Below are 20,139 nucleotides of genomic sequence, written 5' to 3'. Positions count from 1 at the left end.
TCCTGGACATCATAAAATAGCTTTGCTCCATCATGCACCACTATGGACCCAATAGCGACAGTAATCTAGGAAACGGTGAGCCAAGACAAACCTTCCCTCCGCACACGTGGAATGTCTCAGGCACTTTGTCGCAGTGACGGAAAACAGACTTATACGCTAGGTAAGACTGAAAGGTGGTAAGAGGAAACGTACTGACAAGTACGTGGGAAGTTGGTCCTCGTTCACTAACGGTAGTACAAACTAGAATGGGAGTTGGGGTGCGTTGGGGACCTAGCATCTCTTCCAGAGAGGCATTTGCGTGTGTGACCAGAGTTGGGGTAACAGTAAATAGACAGGAGTGGCTGGTGGTTCACACACTGCTGTAGCCATGCTGCTCAGTGAGGCTAAGTCATCACAGGATGAGATGTCAGAAAAGAACTCCATGTCCGTAAGTCAGAGGTCTCCATGGGCATGTACATAAAGATGGGGAATACAGGGAGTTCTGGAGGGATACTTTCATCCTGGTAAGGTAACGGAGCAGCCAGGGATGCAGCCACGCTACTGCTTGTACAAGTTACTCAATATTCAACAGCCTGATTATTTTGTGTAGAAAAAAATCTAAGCTTAAAACTGTATAGAAGGTCACGTGGTTCAGTAACAGAGTGCTGATCCAGTTCATGTGAGACTCTGGGCTCCAGTTCCAGCTCTTCTAACAGACAGACAGACAATAATAAGCCTTAATGGAAAGGAGAATGTAGCCATGCCAGCATCACTTAGTAAATAAAACAAAGTCTACGGAGAACTGAGGCTATGCTGGGGATGTTGTGAATGTGTTGCTCTGATTGATTGCTAGATAAAACGCTGATTGGCCGGTAGCCAGGCAGGAAGCATAGAATAGGACAGAGAGAGAGGAGAATTCTGGGAAGTGGAAGGCTGAGTCAGGAGATGCTGCCACCATGAGGAGCAGAATGCAAAGTACTGGTAAGCCACGAGCCACGTGGCAAGGTACAGATTAATAGAAATGGGTTAATTTAAGATAGAAGAACAGATAGCAAGAAGCCTGCCATGGCCATACAGTTTATAAGGAATATAAGTGGGCTGTGGGACTGCAGGGGCTTGGTGGGACCCTGAGAGGAACTCTCCAGCTACAAGGCTATGGCTCCTGAGACAGAGCAAGGGTGTGGGGGTCTGGCATAGGGTACTCGGTGGCTGTCTTCAGTCTCTCTGGGGAGCCCCCACACACCATGAGAAGTTACACAAGTTCACACTGAGGGGCTGGAGAGATGATTAAGAGCAGTTAAGAGCACTTGAGCTCTTGCAGAGGACCCAGGTTCAATTCCCACAACCCTCATGGTGTTCACAGTTGTTTGTAATTCTGTCCCAGGGGATCTGATGCCGTCTTCTGGCCTCTATGGGTACCAGGCATGCACATAGCACACAGGCACACATGCTGACAAAATACCCATCTACATAAAAGACAAAAAAGTCTCATGCTGAGAATAAACGACTATTTAGTGCTCAGCCCTATCCAAGACATGGACATTAGCCTCCCCACGGCTCAGGGAATGTCACAGAAGAGGTGGCAGAAGAGCATTGGAACAGGAGGGTGGGACAAGAGCTGTGAAATGCCATCTTCCAGGCACGGCACTCATGAACTCACTGCAGAGCTATGTTCACCGGCCCGAGATCGCGCCAACAAGACCAGCCACTGCTCCAGGAGGCGGCACTGATTGGACTCAGTGGGTCACCATAAAAGAGCGGGGAGGGCATGGAGGGGAGAGGGATGTGTGGGTGGTGTTCAGGAAGGTGCAGGTGAAAACAGAGTGGATATGCTCAAGGTACACTGAACACATGAGAGAAACTGTCAAATAAACTCTAGAAATTATTCTAGAATTTCACCTTTGGTTTCACATTTAAGTGAGAGGACACATTGAAGGTTTTTAAATTGTGACTCAAAGTTAAGCCCTTTTAAAATGGAAGAAACATGTCATATGTAAGCTATGTCTGAAGCAGCATGTAATGTGGTGGGATATCTGTACCCTGTGTGAAGGTGTACTGCTGTGACTAGTGTAATAAAAGGCTGAATGGCCAATAAGTAGGCAGGAGGTTTAGGCGGGATTTCCGGGGAGAGAAAGGAAGAGGAGGAGGAATCTAGGCACATAGGAGATGCAGAGAGGAAACAGGAGGTGCAAGATGGAAGAGAGGTAATGCCATGTGATAGAACATAGATTAATATAAATGGGTTAATTTAAGTTATGAGAACTAGTTAGGAACAAGCTATAGGCTGGGCTTTCATAATTAATATGAAGTCTTGCATCATTATTAGTGAGCTGCTGGCCCAAAGAATAATCCAACTACAATGTAAGTCTAGCCAGGCCCAGGAAGGCTTCATAAGTCCTGAAGCTCTCTATGGGGAAGGTTCTAGAAAGGCTGGAGCCACATGCCAGTGCTGGGCATTTGTTACCCCCTCACCTGACCCCCTGCTATGGGCCTGAATGCTGCTTTCATCTCTCAGCTACTCAGCCACAGGCTTGGTTCTGGCCTGTAAGACTCAGCCCAGGTACAGAAGGCAAGAGAGGGCATGGACCGGGATAGTAGGGTGGGAGGCACATCCACTGTAGCCAAGAGGGAGAGGACTGGAGGGCCACACACGCGCACACATGCACACACACACCACACACCACACACACACACACACACCACATACCACACACACAAACACACACATCATACCACACCACACCACACACACACACACACCATACACCACACACACACACCACACACACACACACCACATACCACACACACACACCACATACACACACACACCACATACACATATACACCACACATAGCACACCACACACACACATACCATACACAAACACACCACACACACACATACCATACACCATACACATACACACCATACACCACACACACATACACACACACCACACACCACACACACATACACACACCACACACACATACACACACCATACACACACACCACACACATACACACACCACACACACACACCACACACACACACATCACACACACCACATACACATACCACACACACCACACACACACACACACACACCACACCATACACCACACACACACACACACACACCACACACATACCACACACACCACACACACACACACCACACTACACGTACACACACACACACCATACACCACACACACACACACACACACCACACACACACACACACACACACACCACATACCACACACACACACACACACACACACACACACACCACACACTCAAGAGGGAGAGGACTGAGGGGTGGCACCTGGGGGCAGCATAGAGCTGGGACTAGAGTGAATATTCAGTCTGAACAATTCAGAACAGCAAGCACAGAGGAGAGCTGTTCAAGGACGGACTGCACAGGGAAAGGCAGCAAGAGGGGACCACTCCAGCTGGACGCAGGGCTGCTGAGGGAGGCAGGGCTCCTCTACACAGAGGAGCTGCAGAGCCAAGAGCAAGAGGCATCCGCTGGCTTTCCACACAGACAGAAGCAGCTGCAAGAGGCACAGGTCTACTGGCGTCTGCAGGGAGGGAGGAGCAGAAACAGGGCTCCATTGAAATGCAACTCTGAGGGAGAGGGTAACTTGGTTTCCAACCTGGTCAGGTGGGACGGACCAGTCCTCCCTGGGAAATGGCCGAATGGTAGTTAGTTTTCCATCAGCCATTACAAACTCCTTGAGACACTCAACTTAGAGAGGAGGTTTGCTTCGGCTCAGAGTTTTGGAGGGATCAGCCTTTGGTGTGTTGACCCCATTGCTCTGAGCCTGTGGCAAGGCGGCATCATGGAGGATGCAAAACAGTTCCCCTCACAGCGGAAGCAAAGCAGAGCAAGCTGGGGGCTGGGGACCTGGTTCGTGGTTTTGTCAACAAAAGGAACCGTGGAGGTCTGAACAAGAATGGCCCACAGGCTCATATACTTGAATGGTTAGTCACAGGAAATGTGACTCTTGAATAGGATAGGATAATCTTAAAAGGATTAGGAGGTAAGGCTTGTGGGAGGAAGTGTGCCCCTGGGGGCGGGGCGGAGGGGTGTGGGGCGGGCAGGGGCGGGTGGGGCAGGGGGCGGGGCGGGGTGGGCTTTGGGGTTTCAAAGGCCCATGCCCGGCCCTGTTCTTTCTACCTAAGGATCAGGATGTAGCTCTCAGCTACTTCTCCAGCACCATGTCTTCCTGTGTGCAGCTGCGGTATTGATAATGGACGGCAGGGTGGGCAGGGAGAGGGCTGGAGGGTGGTACACACACTGTACCCGAGAAGGAGAGGCTGCAAGCCCCCAATTCCATGCTTTCTTGCCTTGGTCATGGTGACTTTTCACAGCAACAGAACAGCGATTAAGGCAGGAGCCTCAGCTGACAAAATGCCTCCCCCATCAGAGTGGCCTGTAGCCAAGTCCGTGGGGGCATTCTCTTCATTAATGATTGACATGGCCAGCCCATTATGGGTGGTGCCACACCTAGGAAGGTAGGTCCTGGGTTGTATAAAAAGCAGGCTGGGCAAGCCAATAAGCAGTGCTCTTCCATGATCTCTGCTTCAGTTCCTGCCTCCAGGTACCTGCCTTGAGTTCCTGTCCCAACTTCCCTCAGTGATGGACTAAACACTGTAAGATGAAATGAACCCTTTCTTGCTCAGGTTACTTTTGGTCACAGTCTTTATCAAGCAGCCTGACTAAGTCAGAAAAGCTCACAGGCAGCACTCCTCCGCCGCAGTGGGCTAGGCCGGTGCCTTCAGCAGAGCCGAGCGCAAGGAGGGGATGACGAGACCAGCTCTAACTTGACGTTTGGGGGACGCCTCTGGGAGAGGCAGGGTTCTGACCTGGACGACAGGAAGAATAGGTGTCACCAACAGACGAGGACACACAACCCTGGCCAGGACTACCCGGTTGACCTCAGTCCACATCCCTTGTGCTACCGGGGGTTGCCTACCAGAGAAGCTCAGAGACCCTGGACCACAGTCCCTACAGAGCCAGCTGTATGTCCAGCCTTCCTTCTTGCCTGGGCCTGTCTTGCCCTCATCTGTTCCTGTCTTGGGTACCCTGGCTTCAGAGGGCCTGGCAGAGGGAGGCACGGTATGAGGCGGGCATGCCGGCCTCTTGCAAAGGCTGAGATAGGACAGGTTAAGCGGCAAGAACAGCACTTATGGGGGGATTTCCAGGCGGGAAGCATCCCTCAGGTCCCAGAAAGATTAAGTGAGGTCGCTGGAAGAAAGCAAACTTGGTGTGTCCATCCCGGGAACACCAGTGACCCGGGGAAACATGGGTGTTGGTTTACATGTGGGAGAAAGGCCATGAGCAACCGCAGGGCATGGCAAATGCTGAGTACATCAGATCCCCCAAGGAGCTGGCTTAGAAGGCCGGTAATGGGGAAGCTGCGGGGACCACAGACCTGAAGGCATCTCCAGGCAGGTATGGTGGCTCCCTGTGATGATCTCCCCTATGCCACAGATATGGTCTAGTGGACAGATGGGTGGACACGTAGATACCTGTCCTCCAACTTTAGTCCAGAGTACAGGGACAAGGCCCACATGGCCTCCCCCTTATTACCCAGAAAGCCCCATGGCTGCAGACCCATGGGGGAAGGGGGAAGGGGAGGCACTGATGGATGCTCCAGCACTCACCTGAACCACAGCGAGGTTGCTGCTGATGATTCTGTACCTCTCCTGGCGGTCATCGATTTGCCCGGTGTTGGCCTAGCACACAGAGATAAAGGCAGCGTCAGTGTGGCAGGGCTGGAGAAGCCAGTCCTCTGGGCATAGCCAGCCTCTCTCTCCGGAAACAAGTCAGAACTCAGAACGGATTAGGCCACTTGGCTTTATGGACGGTGTGACCTGCTCCCACTTAAGATTGATTTCCTTTTTAATTATGTGTATACGTGTGTCTGTGTATGAATATGGGCACATGTGAATGCAGGTGCCCAAGGAGTCCAGAAGAGGGTGTCAGAGTCCCTGGAGCCAGAGTTACAGGCAGTTGTCGACGGCCCAATATGGGTGCTGGGTACCAAACCTGGGTCCTCTGAAAGAACAGTGTGCTCTCTTAGCTGCTAACTTGGTCTCCGGCCTCAAATACACCCTGCCTTTTATGAATTGGCCTGGACTCTTTTTTTTTTTCTCCCCAGGTTTTGTTTATTTAATTTTCTGGGTATGGCTGTTTTACCCGTGTTATAGCTGTGCACCATGTATGTGTAGTGCCTGTGAAGGCCAGAAGAGGGTGCCAGATTCCCTGGGACTTGAGTTACAAATGGTTATGAGCTTCCCCGAGGGTGCCAGAAAACAAATCCGGGTCCTCTGGAAGAGCACCAGGCCATCTCCTCAGCTGCTCTGGCCTCTTTTGTGGAAAAGCAGCACTATATAACAGGAGTTGGAGATGCCGGCCCCCCACAGTGAACAATGGACATCGCAGGCCTACATCCCTGGTCCTTCACCAGCTCTGGGACTCTCTCCTCAGGCCCTTGAACACACTGTATTTCTTCTGGCTACTGCCCTTCTCACATGCAGGATGCCTAATGGCCATTGGAACAAGGGGAAAACCTTCTGTATTACCAGGAAGGAAAGAAAACCACCCCGGGGATGCCTGGGATAGGCAAGAAGAGCTGGCCGAGGCAGGACCTGGGTTGGCTACAGAGCCAAGTGTAGACAGCCATAATGACAGGAGACAGGAAGGGTCTGAAGAATGGAGGTGGTTAACGGGCAGCTGAGACCCCCTCCTTGTTCCCTCCCCCAGAATCCTCCCTGAACCTATACTGCCTACAGAAGCCTTCATGTGGATGTGTGCGGGGTGTGGCCTGGGGTCCAGGCAGCGGCAGGCAGACTCTGGGGAACAGGAAAGTCATCTGATACCGAGGCCGAGGGAGAAATCTGACCAGGGCACTGTGCTGGCCCCTCAGGGGAGCCATGGAAAACCACATAAAAAGCAGGGAGGAGAGACCGGAACAGCCTGTGTGCGTGGGGGCTGCAGAGAGAAGCCAAATGAAGGGAACATCCTGTCCCCAGACTGCAGGTGACCAGAGACATGCAGCTGCCACTTACAGACGTGGAGAGTCGAGACGCCAGTGTCATCTCCAGGTTTCCCTTCAGGCCCACCAGGGGCGGCACCAACGTCAGCAGGTCTTTAACCTCCTGGAACACTGACCAGTGCTGGGAGAGAAAGAAGAAGCAGGTGAGGGCACACTGTTGGCCCAGCTCTGCAGATGTCCGCAGACAACCTTGGTCATGACTGGCACCCCTGGGAATCAACCTGTGAGACCCAGCAGTGTCCTAAATGCTTTTACTTTATTTTTGGTTTTTTGAGACATGGTCTCTCAACATAGCCCTGGGTATCCTGGAACTCATAGAGGTCCACCTGCCTCTGCCTCTTGAGTGCTGGGATGAAAGGTGTGCGCCACCCCATGCCCAGCCTAAGCGGTTTTAAATGAAACAGAAAACAAGACATTTTAAATACCATTAATCAAATCAGCAGCAGTGGCCTCCAGCAAGCTCCCTCCTGCCTCCCATCCTTAGAGGCCTGGAAAGCTCCAGGACTAGAATGGAGGCCAGAGGTCCAGCCCGAAAATGTGCTGTTTACTGTGACATGGGAATTTTGCATGCAACAACAGTTTTGTAGAAATTTGAATGTGTCACCAATTCAGAGTTATTTCTCTTAATTTGGGAGGCCTTGAAACACTCTGCAAAACTAGCTGGTGGGCCACTTTGTCAGGGTCTCAGTCACCACCCAGCACCCTGATGGGCCCTGGGCTTTCCAAAACAGAAAAGTCAACTTGATGGAGACCCTGCATCTCCTTCAAACATAAAAACAATAAAAACTGAAAAGGCAGAATAGCTGGGATGTTTCAAGAAAGCTGGGAGAGAGAGGAGGTATTTGTGGCGATGGAAACCACCTCCCCACTGGCCCTCAAATACCCACAGATCTGACTTAAGTATGACCTCTATGGACTAAAATCTTGAGATTGCAGGGCTCTAGGTTCTAGGCCTAAAGATAAATTCTTCCTTTTCTGCAGGGGTCAGGAGGCCTGGGCTCTAGTCCTCATTTCCCCCAGCTAAGAGCAGTTAAAGGTGCACAAACATGTCACCTCTGGGGAGAGCAGGAGTCACGCCCAGGCAGCAGTATTCTTGGGGGCGTGGCGGGAAAGGACCAGTCAGAGGTTCTACATGTCTTAAACCTGCGTTTATTGACTGTGTAGGAGCAAAATGTGGTCTCAATGTGCATAGCTTTTTAGTACTAAGTCTGAACGTTTTACCACGCTCATAACTTTTATTCCCTCTAGCAAATGTCTTTGCATTTGACAAAATTTACCCATTTGTTTGGATCTTTTATAATAATGACATGAGCCCTTTAAGAAACACAAGCTTTTTCCTGCCCTCAGATGAAGGACTATGTTGGAGGCAGGGGCCCCCCACCTGCAGGGGCCCCCCTTATCAGTCCAGCTACTGCCTGTTTGCTGCAGCAGGGGCCTCAGGCCTGCGAGCAGCTGCCTATCAGCCCTGCGCACCCCTCGGGCACGGAGCACACACACCACCACACACATACTCCTACCCCGGCCAGGGTTGCCTGACACACCCCGTCCTTTCCATGCTCTCTGTTCCAGCCCTCACCCACCGTCCTCTGCCTCCCCCACAGCCTGGTGCACGTTCTCCCTACCACATACGAGGAGAACTAACACACCTCCTCTTCCTTCAGCTCTCCCCTCTCTCAGTCCCGGGAACTCCTGACCAAGTTCCAGCCTCCCCATCACAGCTTGGTGGTACGTCACGACTCAGTGCAGGCTGGCCATGGAACTGTCTTCCTGAAGCCTCAGTGACCCGCCATGTGTGAATGGGCTCTTCTTGCTCTGTCTGCTACCCCCTCCCCTGGGTAGGACAGCCTGAGGACGAAGTGCATACAGAACAAGCCTGACTCTGGACTTGCTCCCTGCCCTTCATGATGCTGCTACCCTGCTGGTCTCCCTAGTGACTCCACCGTGGTCCCACTTCAAGTCCTGACCCGTTCTCATTTTGGACTCTCCTCTCTCTTGACACCTCTTTTAAGGCCGGAGTTACTTCCAGCAGCCAGCCCACCTTCCCCACGGGGCAGCACCCCACGGGGGAGGAAGGGAGACTTGATTCCATTGTCCTGGCTCCCGCTGGTGGTGCTGCCTCGGGTTAGGACTGAGACAATTCTGGCCACGGAACTGACTGATGGGGATGGGGATGGAAGCCAGCACCTTGCATGAGCTACAAGAGTGCGCTATGCTGGACTATATCCCCAGCCCTGGCCATGAGATGTAAGCCACGACTGATCGTGTCAGGAATCACAGGACAAGAGGGTAGACAGGCTGGGACAATGTCAACAGAGACTAGTTAAACAGTGTCCCTACCCCCCCAAACTAATAGACTGCAGCCCTAACTCCCAGGACCTCCAGATACAAATGTTTAGAGACAGGGTCTCCAGAGAGAGGCTGAGTTAAGGAGGTCATGGTTGGGTGAGCCCCAGTCCTACAAGACTGGTATCTCACAAACAGAGATTAGGGTAAGATGCACAGGGAGGGGGTGACCATGTGGGCACAGGGAAAACATGGCATTACTGGCTTAGGATGCCAACCCTGACAACACCCGATCTCAGACTTCTAACCTCCAGAGCCACGACACCGTCAACGTCTGTGGGGCACACCGCCTGGTCTCTGGTGTTCTACAGCACGCTGGACAGACTAAGTCGGGTAACAAAAGGGGTAATGGTGCTGTCACTGATCACCCAGCTCTAGGGTGGCGCTTTCTCCAGGCTTCTTTTGATGTCCTCTATGCCACCTTCACTCTGGGCTGACTGATGCCCTGGGCTCATCTGTCTCCCCAGCATCCCACCCATCTTATGGCTGCAAGCTGACCACACTCGAACCTCAACTCACCCTCTCCAGACTCCTGCCCCTCCTGCAGATGCCCCTGGGCCTGTCCCCATGCCTGCCCACTCACTTCCTGTTCTGCCCACCAGGATTTAAGCCTTTATCCTCTCCAATCTGACTTCAAGTTACCCTCACTTTTAAATTCTGCTATTAACCTCTCAAGCAACACTTTAAAGATATCTGTCCCTGATGCAGGGGTGGGGTAGGGCTGTGTATGGGGAGGGGTGAGGTTTATCAGCAGTGGTAGCCTGTGGTACTGGGAGAGCGCCTCCCTTACCTTCTCCTCCCCCACATTGTTGGTGCTGCTGCCAGGATTGAGCTTGGGGACATAAATATAATCACATCACCCAGTCGCTTCTGACCCTGCGCTGCCAACTCCACTCCTGAGGATACACCCAACTTGGGTCATTAAACTTGCTGAAGAATGTGGCTGGCAGCATCATGCTTCACGCACAGCCAAACACCAGCACGGGCTGTCAGAGGGGGGCCGCATGGCTAAGCAGCCAGTAGTCGGGCTGGTGACCCCGTCCGTCCGTCCGTATTTCACCATGCAGTACGCACCAGACAGGTTACACACGACCATGCTGTCCTCCAGCAACACAAAGACAACCCTCACTGGAAACAGAATCAGTGCAAACTCCAGCTCCTGGGCAGAATGGGCAGGGCCCCTCACAACTAGCCAGCCACTGTCCCTCTCTTCACAAATACACACTCCCACACGTCCCCAGACCTCATCAGCCCTCCGCCTGGAGCGGGCTCCTTCCCACAGAATGCAATGTGGAAACAGCCACCTTGTCCTCCGAGGCCCACTCAAATGGTCCCGTCCTGTTCCCTCTCAAGACCTCTGACCTGCAGGAGGAAGGAGCTACCTCTCCTTCACACAGGCTGCTCGCCACCTCCACCCGCTGCCCCGGTCCTCACTGACTGACCCACAAGCAAGCCTTCTGGGCGCCTAGAGCAACGGAAGCATTGAGTAGGGAGGGAGGAAGTACAGGCAGGCTGGGGATAGGTGACCTCATGCCGTCTGGAAACACTGTGCAGTCTGGAAAGGCCCGGTCTCTGGGGATTAGCATGGCTGCCTCAGGTAGGGGCAGAGGATGTCACGGAAGGAGGTCGCACAAGCTCTCTGGGAACAGGCTGACCCCAGAATTCTGAAGACCCGGTGTCCCGTTCTCTGAGGTGAACAAGCAGAGACCAAGTGTCCTGGAATTACTGACACCCCTCCAACCTCAGGAAGTTGGACACAGGTACCCAAGGGGACACTGTGTGTCCATCATGGAGGAAATGCTGGGTACATGGAGGAAGAGGAAGCACTACCTGAGACACACACAGGGGTTGAATACTAAATGCAGTTTTGAAGATTTTAAAAAACAACAGCAACGTCGGGGCTGAGGTGGAACCCAGTGGTACGGTGCACAGCTAGCATGATTCTATTCTCAGCACCACCACCACACACACACACACACACACACACACACACACACACACACACACACACACGCACACACACACACGAGACACATGAGACACACGAGGCACACGGAGATCGCCTTCCTGAATTATCACACTAACTCTGTCAACACCTTGATTTCAGACTTCCAGCTTCCAAAACCATGATAATTTATGATGGGCATCTTTCCTCCATGCCTGACATTTTGTCTAGTTTTCCGAAAGCAACCTTAACCTCTGTAACGCATGCTGCAGGTAACAGACAGTGGAAATCACTCAACCATACAGGCTCAGGGTACCTGGAAATGTGGGAGAGGATGTCTCCCTCCAAAAAAGCCTGCCAGATGGAGACTGCCACCCTTGCCAGGAAGATCTGGGGACATATGCAACTCCCATGCCCAGCTCTGTACCTTTCTCCACCCTGAAGGAGCTACATGGGGGCCCTTGGAGAGGTGGGTCTGTCCATTCACCTCTGTCCATCACCCAGACCACAGAGACCAGCAGGCACACACTCAGGCACCTGGTGCTCACAACTCAGAGAGGCAGGTGCTCTCATTACTCCTGCTTTACAAAAGGGGAAACTGAGGCAGGGAGCCATTGGAGACTCCTGTACTGAGTTGTAGCCTTGCCCAATAAGCTTACATACACTCCGTGGCAGGAAGGAGACGGAGGCTGCCGTGGGCTCGCTCACACAGGCTGCCTTTTGAGGGCTTTCAAACGCCATCGCTGTGACCCTTAAGATGCTGGGAGCCCAATGTACCTTCTCACCGGCACGGCTGCCACTGGACCCGGCTCAGGGCTGCCGCCCGCCGGGAGTCCCCCGGCTCCTGCCCCGGACCCTGTCTGCCCCCTCTCCCTTGAAGCCCAGTACGTACTTGGACAGTGTTCATCACCAAGCCAGCTGTCATCATGCCCAGGCCCGACAACAGTATGGGTATGGCGACCTGGCATGTGGTGGTGAGGACGGACTCGGGGAGGACTCCATGAGGGGAGCGGGTGAGCTCACAGCTGAAGCCTCGAAGCTTCTTGCCCTGAAAACGGAACTCGAGGCTGAGCTGAGTGACGACCATGGCTGGGCCCCCTTGTCGAGCCTGACGCCTCTCCTCCCTGCCCACCAGGGCTCTCTTCGGCAGAGGTCCACACAGACGGACGCTTTCCAGGAAGCACCACGGCTGGGTCCCTGACAGCCCCTTGGCTGAGGGCCAGGGCAAAACAATGCCAGACCTGCTCAGAGCCTCATTCGGGAGGAGGCTGCCAGCGTCTTCTGTTCATTCCACTGGTCAGGTTCTCCTTAGGGTGCACCGTGTAGCGGCCGGGACCTCCCTCTGCCAGCCTGCCAGGGAGGCTCGCTATCCCTCAGCGGCGACCTTGACAGTGTCCAATAGTCCGGCCCACGCTAGCCAGGCTGGGCAGGAACAGAGCCCACGTAGGCCTGGCCCTGGTAAGCACCCACGCAGAGGTCAGCACCACCCTCTGTACACGAGCCGTGGGCTGCTTTGCCTTGGCCGAGAACGGCCCGAGACCACAGCTCCAGGCATACTCACCCAGGCCCACGTGGGGGGTGGGGTGGGCTCTATCCTGCAAGGTCAAGGACTCCGTGGGACTGCAAGATGAAAGCCACACTTGTAGTCAGCTCCGTGCCAGGGTCCAGGGGCTCGAGGCCACAGTCTGAGGCCGAGCTCACAGAGGAACTGGGGCCCTGCTTTCCCCCAAAGGCTGCTCCTGCTTAACAAGTCTGAACAGGCTCTGCCCAGCCCCACCCTTGGCCTAGAGGGGGAGGGGTCCGGCTGGGAAGCCACAGTAGAGTCTAGAGGTGCTGAGGGTACCCCCTGCACACGCCATGGGCCAGGAAGAGCACTTCCAGGCCTAAGGGCTGAGAGAATACAAACTGAGGTCTCCACCAGCAAAGGCCCTGAGCTGAAGGTCTGACTGACCCCCGGTAACCCAGGGTCCACCTCTGGGTCTTGGCCTCCCTCTGTCCCATTCCTACCGCACTACCCCCCGGGGCACCTTGCCTCCTTCTCCTCTCACAGATCGTTCACCCCTGCTCAAGTCCAAACCCCTTTATCTCCCCAGGCAGAACTTCCTCACTAACTAACTGCCCCCCAATCTGTCCGCCCCGGAAATCCTCACCACATCTTCACTCTCTTCTGCTCGTCTGTGGGAGTTTTAAGCCTGGCACAGGGCCAGACATGCAGGCTCTAAACTTTGGCCCTGGTTCTGGGGGGCCACCGCTACATGTCCAGACTGCTTAGCCTGTAGCTCCTGCCACCACTGGGGCAGTTTCTGGGGCTGCCTGTCTCTTGGGACACTCGTGTCTGAAAGCCAAGAGGTCAGGCTACATGGGGAAGCTGTGTGCAGGTGAGTGAGGTACCCTGGGCCCAGGACCTGCACAGGCCGGACAGGCGCTGCCATGGAGATGCTGAAACTGAAGATCAGTGACCAGAGTGAGTGCTACGGGAGGAGCTTCCAGGCTTGGGATGCTGAGCCATACAGCAGCCTAGAACTGGACCCCAGAACCTTGTCCACACTCTAGATTTTCTTCATCCCAGATGCACCAGCCCCAGCCTCTCCACCAGCCCCCAGCCTCTCCACCAGCCCCCAGCCTCTCCACCAGTCCCAGCCTCTCCACCAGTCCCAGACTCTCCACCAGCCCAGACTCTCCACCAGCCCAGACTCTCCACCAGCCCAGACTCTCCACCAGCCCAGACTCTCCACCAGCCCCAGACTCTCCACCAGCCCCAGCCTCTCCACCAGCCCCAGCCTCTCCACCAGCCCCAGCCTCTCCACCAGCCCCAGCCTCTCCACCAGCCCCCAGCCTCTCCACCAGTCCCAGCCTCTCCACCAGCCCAGACTCTCCACCAGCCCCCAGCCTCTCCACCAGCCCCAGCCTCTCCACCAGCCCAGACTCTCCACCAGCCCCCAGCCTCTCCACCAGCCCCAGCCTCTCCACCAGCCCCAGCCTCTCCACCAGCCCCCAGCTTTTCCACCAGCCCCAGCCTCTCCACCAGCCTCCAGCCTCTCCACCAGCCCCCAGCCTCTCCACCAGTCCCCAGCCTCTCCACCAGCCCAGACTCTCCACCAGCCCCCAGCTTCTCCACCAGCCCCCAGCCTCTCCACCAGTCCCCAGCCTCTCCACCAGCCCCAGCCTCTCCACCAGCCTCCAGCCTCTCCACCAGCCCCCAGCTTTTCCACCAGCCCCAGCCTCTCCACCAGCTCTCACCCTCTTCCATGCTTCCAGACTGTTCCTTTCAGCTTCCTGTTCAAGAGCAAGCACCTTAAACTAATTTTTCTTTCTTTGTTGTTTGTTTTGGTTTTTCGAGACAGGGTTTCTCTGTATAGTTTTGTGCCTTTCCTGGAACTTGCTTTGTAGACCAGGCTGGCCTCAAACTCACAGAGACTCACCTGCCTCTGCCTCCCGAGTGCTAGGATTAAAGGCGTGCGCCACAACCGCCTAGCTTAAACTCGTTTTTTCATGGTAGTTTCTTCCAAAGTGCCTCTGTCAAGCCTCAGTGAATATCTGCCAGCCAGGCAAGCTGAGCCCAGACATCCTCATTGCAGCCCCACATCCAATCTGTTGTCCTCAAAGCCTCCCATCTCTCCCCTCAGCTCCAGCACAGGGAACCATCTCCGCCACGACCCTGTGGCCTCTCACCTATCTCCCCCAACAACCAAAACTTGCTTTCCATATCAGCAACCCACATGGGCATTCTAAGAAGGTACCCTCACACATGAGCGACACATAAGCAAGCCTCACCTTCTGACACCCACATCTGAGCCATCTTTGTCCCAGTACACATTCCCGGTAGGACACCCAGAAGGAACTTCTTATGAACCCTCTGTCTTGTTAAATTCCCCACACGGTCGGCTGGCCTCAACAGTGACTGGCTTTGTAGCCACACGAGGTGCCTCTTGGTCTCTGAGTGCCACTAGTTTCCAGCCAGAGTCTCACAGCTCCTTACCCAGAATTCCTAGGTGCGAGCAAGCACCGTGATGGCCCTGTGGAAGTATGAACAGGAATACCTAACCATTCTTCCCAAGAAAGGGGCTTGTCCGGGCAGCCCTGCTGTGGTTTGGGAGCCAGGAAGTCACTCTTGACCATACTCTATGAAGCCCAGCCATGGCCGCTCAGCAGGCAAAACACCTTACTGTAGTCACAGCATATGACACCCCCTTTCTTTTCAAATGAGGAATTGAAGGCCCCAGGAGGGTTTGCCTTCAATCACAACGTGCACTAACACTCAAGAGGTAACTACCCTTCTCCCCACCCCTCCCCACCACAGAGGTGTGGTCCAATGGGAAAGCGCATGCCTAGCATCCCCCTGGGCAGCCCTCCCTATGGTCTGTGACCTGTGGTTTGGCTGGATCTGGACACACACGCGTCTGTGAAACAGCAGAGAAAGGAGCTGCAGATGCCACTGGTGTCAGGGCACAGGATGGATTGAGATAATCCCTGCAGGCTGGTGCTGTGCTGGCTGCTGAACACCAACCCAGGGAGGAGCCATCCTCAGGGGCAGACCAGCATTTTATGCTAGCACTGGCACCTTCCACAAGGCCACTCCAGCCTGGGGTCATACGTCTAAAGAGAACTCACTGAGTCACACACATTGGCTCCCTGAAACGCTCTCATCAGTACAGGAGAGAGAAATGGCCATTTCCTGAGTAAGCTCACCAGCCCTGGAGAAACGCACAGGAGGAGAGGGACAGTGATATGAGGGAGGTCGTTAAAACCAAAATGCTGAAGTGGTTACCTTCGGTGAGCAGGATTACAATGATCCTTTTTATTTCTGTGTGTGTTGACTATTGTAATCGCTTGCTTTTAGGACCATTAAGCTTTCAGCAGAAATAAATAAAAGAGCGTACTCGTGTGAGAAAAAGTACTTTCCCGGGAAAGCTGAGAACACCACACGTCAATGAGGCTTACTGGGTCACAGCACAGAACATCTCAATGTGATTTTAAAAATAGTTCCGGCACAGTGGAAAATCTCAGAGCCTGACTGGGCATCGTTCAGATCTGGGTCAAGCATCAAGTGGCGTCCCGGGTGACCTTGCACAGTCCTTCCCATCTCTGGGCCCCCAGCCTGTCCTACAGTCGTGGGCGTGAGGGACTGGGGGCCCCTCGGCAGCTCTCAACCTCTATGTACAACGACCCGCCCTGGGAAGTAAAGTGTGGTGAGTGTGGCATGTGTGGCACCAGGTTCTGTGCCCAGCACGGTGGGAGGGAGAGAGCACAGGGCTCTGGCACGCACACCACCGATGCTAGCTTCTGAGTCGGACACCGCAGCTGAGCTGTGCTCCATCCCAGCAGTTTACAGATGCTGTGCTCTCGGCTACCGGGCACCTGGGTGGGAGAGGCTAGCCGGCCATGAAATCATATCCACGGCTCAGACCCCAGACATCAGGCCGAGTCCTTCCTTTTCTGATCTCCTTTATTTTCTGGTCTGAGCCAGCAGAACCCAGGGGAGAAGGTGAAGAAGGCCTACCTCAGCTTCTCAGGTACCCTGTAGATTCAGGCCTCCTCACCAGCATCCCTGCCAAGGCCTTGGGCAACCCCCCTCTCCCCGGCTGTTCTGGCACAGCTCAGCTGTTCTCTGTCTGGCCCTTGCTGCTGTCTGGCACAGACGCATGCATCTGTTGTCTCTCCCCACTCAATCATGAGTGCCGCAGGAGTACGGCCTGTCTGTCTATCTTGTTCTCCAGAATTCTGTGCATGGTGTCTGGCTCGTGCACACACAGTGTGTGTTGCCAGAACGAACGAACGAATGAACAAACGAATGAATGAATAAACAGAATGGCAGAAACAACAAGGAAAAGTAACCCAGTCACATGCTCATGGCCCTTCGTGCCAGCCTCAGCATCACAAGAGAAAAAGGAAGCTCCAGCATCTTTCCACAGGCAGAGCGATGACAATGCACTCACTCACAATACCCCAGCACTCACTCACAATACCCCAGCACTCACTCACAATACCCCAGCACTCACTCACAATCCCCCAGCACTCACTCACTCACAATACCCCAGCACTCACTTACAATACCCCAGCACTCACTCACTTACAATACCCTAGCACTCACTCACAATACCTCAGCACTCACTCACAATACCCCAGCACTCACTCACTTACAATACCCTAGCACTCACTCACAATACCTCAGCACGCACTCACTCACAATACCCCAGCACGCACTCACAATACCCCAGCACTCACTCACAATACCCCAGCACTCACTCACAATACCCCAGCACTCACTCACTTACAATACCCCAGCACTCACTCACAATACCCCAGCACTCACTCACAATACCCCAGCACTCACTCACTCACAATACCCCAGCACTCACTCACAATACTCCAGCACTCACTCACAATACCCCAGCACTCACTCACAATACCCCAGCACTCACTCACTCACAATACCCCAGCACTCACTCACAATACCCTGGCACTCACTCACAATACCCCGGCACTCACTCACAATACCCCAGCACGCACTCACAATCCCCCAGCACTCACTCACAATACCCCAGCACTCACTCACTCACAATACCCCAGCACTCACTCACAATACCCCAGCACTCACTCACTCACAATACCCCAGCACTCACTCACTCACAATCCCCCAGCACTCACTCACAATACCCCAGCACTCACTCACAATACCCCAGCACTCACTCACAATACCCCAGCACGCACTCACTCACAATACCCCAGCACTCACTCAACAATACCCCAGCACTCACTCACAATACCCAGCACGCACTCACTCACAATACCCAGCAGCACTCAACTCACAATACCCCAGCACTCACTCACAATACCCCAGCACTCACTCAAATACCCAGCACGCACTCACTCACAATTACCCCAGCACTCACTCACAATACCCCAGCACTCACTCACAATCCCCCAGCACGCACTCACAATACCCCAGCACGCACTCACTCACAATACCCTAGCACTCACTCACAATACCCCAGCACTCACTCACAATACCCCAGCACTCACTCACAATCCCCCAGCACGCACTCACAATACCCCAGCACACTCACTCACAATACCCCAGCACTCACTCACTCACAATACCCCAGCACTCACTCACAATACCCAGCACTCACTCACAATACCCCAGCACTCACTTACAATCCCCAGCACCACTCACCCCAGCACTCACTCACAATACCCCAGCACGCACTCACTCACAATACCCCAGCACGCACTCACAATACTCCAGCACTCACTCACAATACCCCAGCACTCACTTACAATACCCCAGCACTCACTCACAATACCCCAGCACTCACTCACTTACAATACCCCAGCACTCACTCACAATACCCCAGCACTCACTCACTTACAATACCCCAGCACTCACTCACTTACAATCCCCCAGCACTCACTCACAATCCCCCAGCACTCACTCACTCACAATACCCCAGCACTCACTTACAATACCCCAGCACTCACTCACTCACAATACCCCAGCACTCACTTACAATACCCCAGCACTCACTCACAATACCCCAGCACTCACTCACTTACAATACCCCAGCACTCACTCACTTACAATACCCCAGCACTCACTCACTTATAATACCCCAGCACTCACTCACTTACAATACTCCAGCACTCACTTACAATACCCCAGCACTCACTCACTCACAATACCCCAGCACTCACTTACAATACCCCAGCACTCACTCACAATACCCCAGCACTCACTCACTCACAATACCCCAGCACTCACTTACAATACCCCAGCACTCACTCACAATACCCCAGCACTCACTTACAATACCCCAGCACTCACTCACAATACCCCAGCACTCACTCACAATACCCCAGCACTCACTCACTTACAATACCCCAGCACTCACTCACAATACCCCAGCACTCACTCACAATACCCCAGCACTCACTCACTCACAATACCCCAGCACTCACTCACAATACTCCAGCACTCACTCACAATACCCCAGCACTCACTCACAATACCCTGGCACTCACTCACAATACCCCGGCACTCACTCACAATACCCCAGCACGCACTCACTCACAATCCCCCAGCACTCACTCACAATACCCCAGCACTCACTCACTCACAATACCCCAGCACTCACTCACAATACCCCAGCACTCACTCACTCACAATACCCCAGCACTCACTCACTCACAATCCCCCAGCACTCACTCACAATACCCCAGCACTCACTCACAATACCCCAGCACGCACTCACTCACAATACCCCAGCACTCACTCACAATACCCCAGCACTCACTCACAATACCCCAGCACGCACTCACTCACAATACCCCAGCACTCACTCACAATACCCCAGCACTCACTCACTCACAATCCCCCAGCACTCACTCACAATACCCCAGCACTCACTCACAATACCCCAGCACGCACTCACTCACAATACCCCAGCACTCACTCACTCACAATCCCCCAGCACTCACTCACAATACCCCAGCACTCACTCACTCACAATACCCCAGCACTCACTCACTCACAATACCCCAGCACTCACTCACTTACAATACCCCAGCACTCACTTACAATACCCCAGCACTCACTCACAATACCCCAGCACTCACTCACTTACAATACCCCAGCACTCACTCACTTACAATACCCTAGCACTCACTCACAATACCTCAGCACTCACTCACAATACCCCAGCACTCACTCACTTATAATACCCCAGCACTCACTTACAATACTCCAGCACTCACTTACAATACCCCAGCACTCACTCACTCACAATACCCTAGCACT

At 53.8% G+C, this 20,139-nt stretch overlaps 1 protein-coding gene across 2 annotated transcripts in view; it reads right to left on the bottom strand.

Annotated features, from left to right (window-relative positions):
• Slc41a3 (solute carrier family 41 member 3) overlaps positions 1-20,139 on the bottom strand; it is a 55,603-nt gene that overhangs the window by 20,174 nt on the left and 15,290 nt on the right. The window contains exons 1-3 of one of the 2 annotated variants that reach the window (XM_028854617.2): positions 12,235-13,896; positions 7,068-7,175; positions 5,661-5,732 (exon numbers count right to left, since the gene is read on the bottom strand). In XM_028854617.2, the coding sequence (XP_028710450.1) occupies positions 5,661-5,732; positions 7,068-7,175; positions 12,235-12,429 (375 nt within the window). In that variant the 5' untranslated portion in view covers positions 12,430-13,896. Of the gene's footprint in view, positions 1-5,660; positions 5,733-7,067; positions 7,176-12,234; positions 13,897-20,139 lie in introns of those variants that run through there. The other variant, XM_028854610.2, reaches the window with a different exon arrangement.

This window comes from Peromyscus leucopus, chromosome 3 (genome assembly GCF_004664715.2).
Source record: "Peromyscus leucopus breed LL Stock chromosome 3, UCI_PerLeu_2.1, whole genome shotgun sequence".
Lineage (NCBI taxonomy): Eukaryota > Metazoa > Chordata > Mammalia > Rodentia > Cricetidae > Peromyscus > Peromyscus leucopus.
Note: the sequence above shows the minus strand (reverse complement) of the source record. Positions and strands in the feature narration are given on the sequence as shown.